The sequence below is a fragment of the Oculina patagonica genome, chromosome 13 (assembly GCF_052425735.1).
Source record: "Oculina patagonica isolate OP01 chromosome 13, crgOcupat, whole genome shotgun sequence".
Taxonomy (NCBI): Eukaryota; Metazoa; Cnidaria; class Anthozoa; order Scleractinia; family Oculinidae; genus Oculina; species Oculina patagonica.
Genome location: NC_135770.1, coordinates 31,296,459 through 31,308,761, shown reverse-complemented (window position 1 = coordinate 31,308,761; position 12,303 = coordinate 31,296,459). Strand labels below are relative to the sequence as shown.

General features: G+C 39.7%; 4 protein-coding genes and 1 pseudogene across 4 annotated transcripts in view; 2 read left to right on the top strand and 3 right to left on the bottom strand.

Moving 5' to 3' along the window:
* The window catches only part of LOC144635119 (histone H1-delta-like), a 747-nt gene extending 125 nt beyond the window's left edge, over positions 1-622 (bottom strand). Inside the window, exon 1 of the mRNA XM_078494184.1 lies at positions 1-622. This exon is cut by the window's left edge and continues 125 nt beyond it. Coding sequence (XP_078350310.1) covers positions 41-601 — 561 coding nt within the window. The 5' untranslated portion in view covers positions 602-622 and the 3' untranslated portion in view covers positions 1-40.
* A 1,577-nt stretch (positions 623-2,199) lies between these two features.
* Positions 2,200-2,632, bottom strand: LOC144635660 (histone H3). The gene has a single exon (XM_078494742.1). It carries the CDS (start codon positions 2,608-2,610, stop codon positions 2,200-2,202), a length of 411 nt encoding a protein of 136 aa, XP_078350868.1. The 5' UTR covers positions 2,611-2,632.
* Positions 2,633-8,232: 5,600 nt separating this feature from the next.
* Positions 8,233-8,627, top strand: LOC144636692 (histone H4). Its single transcript, XM_078495878.1, has one exon. The coding sequence runs from the start codon at positions 8,253-8,255 to the stop codon at positions 8,562-8,564; it is 312 nt and encodes a 103-aa protein (XP_078352004.1). The 5' UTR covers positions 8,233-8,252; the 3' UTR covers positions 8,565-8,627.
* Positions 8,628-10,304: 1,677 nt separating this feature from the next.
* On the bottom strand, positions 10,305-10,913 carry LOC144636686 (histone H2A-like). The gene has a single exon (XM_078495875.1). The coding sequence runs from the start codon at positions 10,752-10,754 to the stop codon at positions 10,308-10,310; it is 447 nt and encodes a 148-aa protein (XP_078352001.1). The 5' UTR covers positions 10,755-10,913; the 3' UTR covers positions 10,305-10,307.
* Positions 10,914-11,007: 94 nt separating this feature from the next.
* On the top strand, positions 11,008-11,435 carry LOC144636689 (histone H2B pseudogene; annotated as a pseudogene).
* The last annotated feature ends 868 nt before the right edge of the window (positions 11,436-12,303 follow it).

The following is a 12,303-nucleotide window of genomic DNA, read 5'->3' as shown; positions in this document are numbered from 1 at the left end:
TAAAGGAGCCGTTTTATATTTTGTTTTGAAGTGGCGGGATCTACTTCTTGGCGGTTTTCTTCGCTGCAGTCTTCTTGGCGGGCTTTTTTGCCGCGGGTTTCTTGGCCGCTGGTTTCTTGGCGGGCTTTTTAGCTGCGGGCTTCTTCGCTGCTGGCTTTTTAGCAGCGGGTTTCTTTGCAGCCAGCTTTTTAGCCGCGGGTTTCTTTGCAGCCTTCTTTGCCGCTGGTTTCTTCGCTGCCTTCTTGGCGGCGGGCTTCTTTGGTTTGGCGGCGGGCTTCTTCTTTGCAGCGGGCTTCTTCTTCGGTTTCTTCTCTTTCTTTTCCACCTTGGGCAGCTTGAAGGAACCTGAAGCACCAACTCCCTTGGTGTGTACCAGTGCACCGCTAGCGGCGCCTCTTTTCAAAGCCATCTTTAAGTGCGAGCCGACATCACCAACCTTGTAGTTGGCTTTGATGTATTTCTCGATGGCTTGGCGGGAAGAACCGCTTCGCTCCTTCAGCTCTTTAATGGCTGTCGCGATCATTTCTTTATAAGGTGGATGGTCGGCTGGCTTTTTAGGCGCAGCCTTCTTTTTAGCTGGGGATTTTGCTTCTCCGGACATGTTGCAATCTCAGAACCTTGCTCTCACTGCGGAACTCAAGACTCAAAATACTCATGCTGATGTGCAAATTAAGTATATGCGCCCCGTGCGGACCACTGAGGAAACAAGGCTTTGAACATGGCGTCCATCAAATTTGTGCTAGTTCACTCGACGTTTTACCCAACAAAATGCCATGCCAGCGAATTTTTTTCAATCTAAGCCTTACACATTGAAACGGCGGTTTTTCATCAGTTGTAAATGCAAAACATATTAGAACAAAAACCAGGGAAGAAACAGATTGAGAGCTTGAAAGATTATAAAACAAAGAGATTGTTAAGAACATTTTCCCTTTACAACGAACTAGCTCTTGTTACACATTCTATTTCTCAGAAAAAACAAGGCTCACAAGAAAGAAGAACTTCTGTGGCTTCAGTGTAGTTTAAAAGATACTCTTTACAATTTAATTTTCTGTGCTAAAACTTCGCTTATATTTCAATAACAAGGACACATTCCTGGGGCTGTCGTTTGCAAATCAGCATAATTTTAACTTTTTTTCAACTGAATATATCGGAACTCATAATTTGGCGTTCTTTAGAAATGATTTGCAAATAAGAATGAGGTCTTTGCGTTTAAATTTGCAACGCAACAATTTTAAAAATGTGAATCCGAACTGTGGCTGAAACATAAAAGGATTTCAACAAACAACATAGTTGAAAGTAACGCAAACTAAATTCGGTGTGAACTAAACTTTTCTTTCACTTACGTTTCTTATCCACCGTTAGATGCTTTTCCTTTTGAAATCATTATCGACATCTTGGAAGATTTATATTAATCGAAGAAGTTGCATTTTAGCTTATTTTCAGGTCCAGTGATCGAGAGAACAATAATATGGTCAAAGATTTAATTTATGTACTTTCCTTGTTCACAAAACGTACTAAGGGTGAAAAACATTTGCATAGTCAAGCAAGGCAAGCATCAACCCGAATTAACCAGCCGTGGCCTTCAAGAATAAATTTCCGAAATGCTCCAAATAGAACGAATGCCACAGTAGTTGTTAGTAGCGTTTAAAACAAACAATTATCTACTGGAAACTGATCGGCTTTAACACTAGCTAAAGCAGCTAGCGCGCTGTAACAGAAGTTGGCGCCAAAATTATGAAGGCAACGATTCTTAGATGCAGTGAAGCGGGAATGTAACGGTTAAATCCGATCGTCTTATTAATACAAAAACTGTCAAAAATGCTGACAGTTTATTTACAACTAACTGAGGGAGAGAGGAATGAGACAATGTTTTTTGATTTAGAGAGAGAAGAGACAAAACTGTGGTTTAGGCGAGCGCGCGCGCGCTATTGTTGCGCGTCCGAGCGAAAAAGTTTGCGAAGGCCTTGTTGATTATACTAAATTCAAACGCTTTACGAAGTTATTGAGAAATGGAACGCAGGATATTTCCACAATAATGAGAAAAGAAAACGATTAAGAAAAATTTGTAAGCTGTATATGCTTTTGAAGTTTCTTTTGATTGTTTTTCTTAGCACCGAATATTCATCTTTATTGATCATTGCTTTTATATATGTGGTGGCTCCTAGAGGAGCCGTTTGTTTTGTGAGGGATGTAATCCACTTATGCTCGCTCTCCGCGGATTCGGCGGGCCAACTGAATGTCCTTGGGCATGATGGTGACGCGCTTGGCGTGGATGGCGCACAAGTTGGTGTCTTCAAACAGACCAACGAGGTAAGCCTCGCTTGCTTCTTGAAGAGCCATCACAGCAGAGCTCTGGAAACGCAGATCGGTCTTGAAATCCTGAGCGATTTCTCGCACAAGACGCTGGAAGGGCAGCTTGCGGATCAGCAGCTCGGTAGATTTCTGGTAACGACGGATCTCACGAAGAGCGACTGTACCAGGCCTGTAACGATGAGGTTTCTTGACTCCACCGGTGGCAGGAGCGCTCTTACGAGCTGCCTTTGTGGCGAGCTGTTTGCGTGGAGCTTTTCCACCAGTTGATTTACGAGCAGTTTGCTTTGTACGAGCCATTTCGAAGATCACGAAGGAAGGGTTTAGGAACTATTGTCCGTTATGCCGTAAGCGAGCTCATAAAATAATTTATACCTTGGCGGGCTTAATGTTGATTGGTTAAAAAGGGAGCGATTTCATTGGTTAACAAATGCACTTTGCAAAATTAGTATTCACACTTCGATCCACTAAAGTTTATTAAGAGATAATTTGCAAATGCTTTAGGTAATAAAAACACTCATATCCTAGAAATATTGTACGAGCGCATTAGTTTTTGTTGTTAATTTTTGCTGATAAATGCGGGAAGTTTCTGTTAAGTCCCGATCAAGGGTACCACAAACCATCTATAGGGCTCTGAACACGTGTATTGTTCATATCTCTGTCAGTAAAAATGCAATATGCATTATGTGGCCTGTATTATCTTTGTTCAACCAATAGAAATATTTTCTAACAAATGTAACTAATGTATTAATGTATGGCTAACAAATGTATTTTGCAAAATTAGTATTCACACTTCGATCCACTGAAGTTTATTGAAAGATACTTTGTGAATAATTTGGGTAACATACTGATATCTTCAAATGTTGTACAAGCGCATTAGTTTCTGTTGTTAATACTTGCTGATTAGAGCGGGAAGTGTGGGATTAGTCCCATACTCCATAACCTGAGGAAACCGCAACTCGGTAAACCACAGGCAGCCCAAGCTAACGATAAGAGCCACAGTACTCTAAGACTCAATTTATAAGGATTTGTATGGGAATGAAACAGTTTTCTTTTACGATATAGAAATTCGAACGTTTTACGAATAAAATTGACTTACACTGTTGCTGTTTCGTGTTCTTTCTTGTTTGCCAGCTCCTCGAGCCAATTTGAAGCGATTTGGACGAGTAATTGCTTTGCGAAATTTTGAACACGTGTACTATATTAAATATTCCCAAGGCTGGAAACTATTTTCGACAGCATCTCACTCGAAGCGAAATATCTTCCGTGAAATTGGTCAAATTGCTGCAGAATTTCCAGTACCGTAATCTCCAGTAATTTTTCTTTCCTATCGTTGTCCGTTTGGTTCCGAGTGCCCCAGTGAAGCGTAGAAAATTCTTCCAAAGTGCGAGTTTTGCTTTTCTTGTTATGCGCGGCCCATCAAACCACACACAAAATGGCGTCAGGTCGACAAAATCGACCTCAGCGGTGGGGGACATGGAGTTATTGTTACTTACTCCAAAATACGCTGTGAGACCCGGAGAGGTCGATTTTCTACCGGAAATTAAAACCGGCGTTTAAGAAATCACGTGCCGTGACTCCTGTAGAAAATGGCCCTCTCCGGGTCCCACAGCGTATTTAAGAGTTAATGTCAATATCGCCATGCCCTCCGCCACTGAGGTCGATTTTGTCGACCTGACGCCATTTTGTGTGTGGTTTGATGGGCCGCGCATAACAAGAAAAGCAAAACTCGCACTTTGGAAGAATTTTCTACGCTTCACTGGGGCACTCGGAACCAAACGGACAACGATAGGAAAGAAAAATTACTGGAGATTACGGTGCTGGAAATTCTGCAGCAATTTGACCAATTTCACGGAAGATATTTCGCTTCGAGTGAGATGCTGTCGAAAATAGTTTCCAGCCTTGGGAATATTTAATATAGTACACGTGTTCAGAGGCTCCGACTGAGAATATGAAGAATCGTTGGACAGGCTGGGGAAATCGAAAATCTTGAAACTTTGCCTGAATAACACCTTTGGGGAACTATGTTCGAAAATATTATTCTCATCTTCTAGGAATTTATGGTTTTCGAGAAATTAAGAAAAAACGAAAATAACGGTTTTAGCTCATTAAATATGCAAAAAATATGCGTAAAAATGGCAAAGTTCTCGATATTCCTATAAGAGCAATTTTCAATGCTCTGAATCGAAATAAACTTAGAATAATAGCTTGACCTTTCTTCTTTCAGGCAACATACACCTTTAATTTTTTCCGGCTATTTTGAGGTTTCCTTCGCCTTTTAAAATATTGCTTTATCAAGCACTTCGGGAAAGGGCAAAAATTGAGAAACTTTAGAGGCCGAAAAAGCACCTTGATATGTCCGATATCGAGTCAAACTAAACACTGTGCAAAAGCTCGATGTCTCTTCTGTTATAATATCAAATAAAAAATCTGGGTACTCAAGATTCACACAAATGAGAAACGAAAGTTTACGACCTCCTCGTGTCTAATTTGCATAAAGCTAATTTTTGAATTCGTCCTCCGCTAAGTGATCTGGTCCGCTAAATTTAAATTTGGGAGCTATGATTTGCACAAAGAAAGCAAGTTAACAATTTATTTGATTTTGTTGACGTCTTATGCCTATCAACAGGTTATATAAACGCGAAGAAAGAAGAAAAAACAGTAAAATCATCGACTGAGCTCATTGCGTGACCTGCGTCACGTTATTAATTTTCTTGTCAACAATTGAATTTGATTTGTTTGTTAGGACTCAGTTGCATTTCAAATTTAAGATTAAAGAATGAGATAATAATATCATTTACTTACCTGAAATTGGGAATGATTTGTACCTTTTATTTACTCTGGCGGGTAACTCACGTCAAAGCCGTAACTTGCGTAGTATTATTAATTTGGAAGTTGACTTCAGTTATAAACATAAACGTACATAAATATTATAAACATATATCGCTGTTAGTTTCCGTTCAGTTGTCATTTATAATGGAAATAAAATACGAAAAGTTTCTCATCTTGTTTTAAAACAACTATATAAAAGGTTTCGATCGTGCAAAAACCATTCATTCATTTATTCAGATGCACATCACAAAATTAAATTAATTTATAATTCAATTTAAAGAGACCGAACACGTACACAGCGACAGAACTCGGCGCCAGGACATTTAACACAAAGCACAAAATTATTCGGCTGAAATTTAAAAATAGAATGACCCTTTACAGTTGTGCCTCTCTTGTTGGTGGGGCTTCAGGAGTCCAAGCCCAGAAAATCCAGAATTTGTCCAGTTTGTAAATTACCATGCAAAAGCACACTTCAAATTTTGTTACATCTTGTCTGACAGATACTGAAAGCATCGATAGCGAAGGAAAATTGTTAGTTGCCCGTACAGGTAAGGTAATTTTGTTTTCTTTGAACCACATCTATGTTTGGGTAACTGAATTAATGCAAGCTTAACTATCCAATACCTTGGGATTATTGTAGCGCAAGAATGCCAAGAACATATGACAGTTTGTCATAAATACAAGAACACGCTCTTTCGCTGGCGGACTGGAGAGCAAGATGTTCTATACCAATGGAAATTGCCAGCCATAAGCCTTCTTTCACTCGGGAGGATCGCGGAATAGCAAGCAACCCTGCTCTGTTTTACAAGAGACGGGTATAGTTTGAGCTAGATCACATAAGCATTAACTTTCTGTTACTTAATTTAGGTTTAAGCCCACAGTAACAACTTCCAAGTAAAAATTTAATGAATAATAGCCTACATGATTACTATAGTATTTCCTAGACTTTTAAGTTAAAACACTTTCTTTAATATTTTAAATTTAATATTGGTTTTAAGTTATAAAATGACAGTTGACCTTACCCTACTAGCCTTCAGAACAAGCGCTTGCTGTTGGGCACTTTTAAAAAAGCCCAACAATACCGCAGGCTAATCAAAGTTTTGCGGTTTCGCGACGTCTCGGGTTTCAAGTTACAAGCAAATAAGTAAAATTTTATCACAAGTATTAAATGCGCCTTCAAAGGCAGAGTATTAGTTTTTATTGACTGTTCTACTAACTATGCTTTAACTTAACACGCATTCTACAACCCAAGATTTCACTTGTTTTGAAATCGTGCCCGGACGCTTGATTTTAATGAGCACAGGCGATGGAAAAAATCACACGCAAAATTTAACTCATGCCTGCTGAAAATTTTGTGACAAACTGGACAAATTCTGGATTTTCTGGGCTTGGACCAAGCCCCACCAACAAGAGAGGCACAACTGTAAAGGGTCATTCTATTTTTAAATTTCAGCCGAATAATTTCGTGCTTTGTGTTAAATGTCCTGGCGCCGGGTCCTGTAGCTGTGTACATGTTCGGTCTCTTTAATCTAATTTTGTGATGTACATCTGAATGAATGAATGGATTTTGCACGATCGAAACTTTTTATATAGTTGTTTTAAAACAAGATGAGAAACTTTTCGTATTTTATTTCCATTAATGACAACTGAACGGATCTAACAGCGATATATATCCATCATAGTTTTAATAATTATTTACGTTTATGTTCGTAAAAAGTAAACTTCCAAATTAATAATAACTACACGATTTATATTTTTGACGTAAGTTATGCTAGTAAATAAAATATACAAATCATTCCTAATTTCAGGTAAGTGAATGATATTATTATCTTAATCTTTAATCTTAAATTTAAAATGTAAGAGTCCTAACAAACAAATCTTTCCTCCGATCTTTTTAATTCAATTATTGACAAGAAAATTCATACCGTGACGCAGGTCACGCAATGAGCTCAGTCGATAATTTTACTGTTTTTTCTTCTTTCTTCGCGTCTATATAACCTGTTGATAAGCATAAGACGTCAACAAAATCAAATAAAGTTTAAACTTGCTTTCTTTGTGCAAATCATAGCTCCCAAATTTAAATTTAGCGGACCAGATCACTTAGCGGAGAACGAATTCAAAAATTAGCTTTATGCAAATTAGACACGAGGAGGTCGTAAACTTTCGTTTCTCATTTGTGTGAATCTTGAGTACCCAGATTTTTTATTTTATATTATAACAGAAGAGACATTGCGCTTTTGCACAGTGTTTAGTTTGACTCGATATCGGACATATCAAGTTGCTTTTTCGGCCTCCAAAGTTTCTCAATTTTTGCCCTTTCCCGAAGTGCTTGATAAAGCAATATTTTAAAAAGGCGAAGGAAACCTCAAAATAGCCGGAAAAAAATTAAAAGTTTATGTTGCCTGGTAAAAGAAAGGTCAAGCTATTATTTTAAGTTTATTTCGATTCAAAGCATTGAAAATTGCTCTTATAGGAATATCGAGAACTTTGCCATTTTTACGCATATTTTTTGCATATTTAATGAGCTAAAACCGTTATTTTCGTTTTTTCTTAATTTCTCGAAAACCATAAATTCCTAGAAGATGAGAATAATATTTTCGAACATAGTTCCCCAAAGGTGTTATTCAGGCAAAGTTTCAAGATTTTCGATTTCCCCAGCCTGTCCAACGATTCTTCATATTCTCAGTCGGAGCCTCTTCAAAATTTCGCAAAGCAATTACTCGTCCAAATCGCTTCAAATTGGCTCGAGGAGCTGGCAAACAAGAAAGAACACGAAACAGCAACAGTGTAAGTCAATTTTATTCGTAAAACGTTCGAATTTCTATATCGTAAAAGAAAACTGTTTCATTCCCATACAAATCCTTATAATTGAGTCTTAGAGTACTGTGGCTCTTATCGTTAGCTTGGGCTGCCTGTGGGTAAACAAGTTATGCCAACTTGGTTCGTGATCCACTCTGTCACTAAATATGCAATATGCATGATGTGGCCTGTATTATCTTTGTTCAACCAATAGAAATATTTTCTGTGTTTCCTGAGAGGTCGTTTATCTGCCTATATAAAGGAAAAACGGCGGCTAATTCGACTTAACAGTTACTTTAGTAGCAATCAACATGTCTGGTCGCGGTAAAGGAGGCAAAGGTCTAGGAAAAGGAGGCGCCAAGCGTCACCGAAAGATCCTTCGGGACAACATCCAAGGCATCACCAAGCCAGCCATCCGTCGTCTTGCTCGCCGTGGCGGTGTCAAGCGAATCTCTGGCCTGATCTACGAAGAGACTCGTGGTGTTCTCAAAGTTTTCCTTGAGAACGTGATCCGTGATGCTGTGACGTACACCGAGCACGCCAAGAGAAAGACAGTGACAGCCATGGATGTGGTGTACGCTCTGAAACGACAAGGCCGTACTCTGTACGGATTTGGCGGTTAGACTGACAGCGCCCGCTTCAACACACAAAACGGCTCCTTTAGGAGCCACCAAATCTTTAAAAGTCATGACCAATAGAGTTTGCTATGATATAAAGAATAGCCCGATTTTCTTACTTATTCTTAATCTAAGACCCTGCAGTTGTGGAAAACTTGCCTAACGAGCGATATAAAATTGTATTCGACATTCACACATACCATAAAAATCCATTATCCTAAAAAAACTGCCAATTACTTAAAATTCATAACCGCGAGATCACGGCTCTCCCGAAGATAACTGAATACGTTCGTCGAGGACAAGTTTTAAAGATAATCGCGTTTACAAAGATCTTCTTTACAACGATTGCAAAACAGTCTGTTTTTTGAGCGTTTGTTCGTTTTGTGAAAGGATCAAGGAATCCCCAGAAGGCGCGCATCGATATAATTTTGTAAAGAAAATACATGTATCCTGTTTAGAGTCCACTCTAGCATATTGGTAAAAATTCACCGGGGCACATAAATCGCCGGCTAGTTGTTAAATGTGCACGCTATTATATGGCCAGTGATAACTCTGCCAGACCCGCAGACCCCACAGAAGTCCAAGCTACGTTTTTTTGGCGGTAAGTAAGTTCGTTATGTGAAAAGACGTGTCCAATGTGCGCACTGTCGCGTGAATGGTAACCGGTCATAACGCCCCCGAGATAAAACGCCCCCGAGACATAACGCCCCCTATAAGACATGACGCCCCCTATTGCGATTTATATATTCAGAGAAAGATGAGAGAAGAGAATGATCCGTGGATATGATAAAATCAATAAATGATATAAACTACTGTAGTTTACTGGCCTGTTTGCGTTGTGATTCATCCGTTAATGGCAATTGTGATTCTTCAGTTTTTGTTGCTTGATCGGTTTCGCTCGATCCATGTGAGCAACGAGTAGTAAGATGAAAAACTATGGAAAGATACTTACCTGTTCACGGTGCGATTCGATGTCGAGAATCCATTTTTGCTCATGTCATTTCATGTCAGGCCCGTAGAGCCGTCTATCGCCGAACCACCCCCGCTCATTGAAAACGCCCGTCAAGATTCCGTTACTTATGAGATCGAGTCAACTAACAAGGGCAAGCGAAAGCTTATTGACAGTAACAGATATTCATACAACGTCAAAAGGCAGCGTCCAAATGCGACGAATGACAATGCATTGTTAGACCAAAGGTAAATTGCCTTCTATGTTTCATTATGATCTCTTACTCAATTTTTAGAAAATTGTTGTTCTAAGTAAGGGGGCGTTATGACTCATAGGGGGCGTTATGTCTCGGGGGCGTTTTATCTAGGGGGCGTTATGACCGCAATTCGCGTGAATTATATTAGCATAATAAAACAATAAAAGCTAACCGAATTTTTTGCATTCGCTTGGTTGACACGAAGACTCGATAAACAATAAACTGAATTTTAGACATCCGTAGGAAGAACGGGCTAAAAAAACAAGCCTGGACGACTCGAGAAAAACTGACAGTCAGTAAGGGTATGAGCTCTTTGACACTCTTATTGTTGAGGAAATGCACTTGTCTGCAATTATATGAATCACGGAACAGAAATTAAAGACTTATTCTAATTAAAAAAAATTAGCAGTATTTGGGAGAAGTTGGCGGGATTTATATCTTAAGAAAATAAAGTTTAGAATGGAACCAACATTTTTGTTGAGCGTGACTTTTTTAACATTTGGTGGCTCCTAAAAGAGCCGTTTGTTTGTAGGTTGAAGCTTATTTAAGCTTTGGCTTTCTTCTCGGTCTTCTTGGGCAGAAGTACAGCCTGGATGTTGGGAAGAACACCTCCCTGTGCGATGGTGACACCGGCGAGCAGTTTGTTCAACTCCTCGTCATTACGGACAGCCAGCTGAAGGTGACGGGGGATGATTCTTGTCTTCTTGTTGTCACGAGCAGCGTTGCCAGCCAACTCGAGGATCTCAGCGCTCAAATACTCGAGCACAGCAGCCAAGTACACTGGAGCACCGGCACCAACACGCTCTCCATAGTTGCCTTTGCGGAGAAGACGGTGGATACGACCAACGGGGAACTGAAGCCCTGCTCGGGATGAGCGGGTCTTGGACTTGGTGCCCTTTGCCTTTCCTTTACCGCGACCAGACATGTTTGATTTGGATTTGCTTTCACGAAAATTGTGGAAGATTATGAAAAATTGCGCGCAGAGTGTCATATTTATAGGTCATTTTTATGCAAGAAGGATCGAAAAGCACCAATCAGAACTTTGTTGAAAGATAGCATTTCAAAGGCCTATTGTTTAAACGAAATGACATGCAAACATTTAGGTTATTTTTGAAATACAATGTATAAGGTTAACCAATCATAAGCTGCGGATTTCGATCCGCATGTTAATCAATCTTTCATTCATTCTAGTATAAATACATGATCAATCGAGTTTGCAGGTTATTTCAAACCATTCTGATCTACAGACATGGCACCCAAAGTAGCAGGAAAGAAAGGCGAGAAGAAAGCCGGTAAGGCAAAGGCCGCGGCTGGTGAAAAGAAGAAGAGAAGGGGAAAGAGAAAGGAAAGCTATGCTATCTACATCTACAAGGTGTTGAAGCAAGTTCACCCTGACACTGGTATCTCCAGCAAAGCCATGGGCATCATGAACTCGTTCGTCAACGACATCTTCGAGCGCATCGCCACCGAAGCTTCCCGCCTTGCCCACTACAACAAGAAATCAACCATCAGCTCCCGCGAGATCCAGACCGCCATCAGGCTGCTTCTGCCCGGTGAACTGGCCAAACACGCCGTCAGTGAAGGAACTAAGGCCGTGACCAAGTACACCAGCAGCAAGTAAACTCACTTTGTGGGTTTCCCGCCAAAACAAACGGCTCCTTTAGGAGCCACCAAATGTTATAAAAGTCAATGACCAATACAATTTGTTACCTAACTAATACCAAGTAGTCAATATATAAGCCCCTAAAGTCTAGGTCAATGTTTTTCTACAGTGGAACGCCGATATAACGATCCTCGTTATATTAGTAACAGTAAAATGTATGGGACTGAACCCTGATAAAACGATCTTCGATATAAACATGTATATAACGATATTCACGATATAACGATGAGCATAACGATATAACGATATTATCAGTTCACAGTCACAATTTAAGCAAAACATTGAATTGATACAATAACATAACAGTAATTGAGTAATCTTTAACGTTTCTGACAACAGCTTTATTCGATGATATACGAAAATGATACTGTATTCTAAGTCTCTTTATCCCGTAAAAAAGTACATGTCAGGTTTACCCCGATAAAACGATATCTTTGGTTCTTTTGCGGCCATATCGTTATATCGGGAGTTTCGATATAACGATTCCTCGATATAGTTTTACTGCTTCCTTGGCATATCGTTATATCGGGGTTCCACTGTATTGATTTCTGATTCCGAAAAAACCAAAATAAACGGCCCCATTAGGAGCCACCAATTCTTATAAAAGTCTGTGACCAACACGATTCTTTATATAAAACAAGCCCCAAACTGGTCAATATGTTTCTGAGAAGCCCAGCCTATTAAATACGACTTCATACAAAAAACGCAAACCAGCGTAAAATTTGCGAATTCCTATTACGATGACGCCAACATTGAGCGTAGACCTGGACTTCCGACGGGTGGGAAGGTATACGTACTCAAATATACGGGAGGCTCCGCGCCGGGGTCCAACCCTAACACTTTCATGTACCTTTCTTCCAAAAAAGGTAACCCTTTT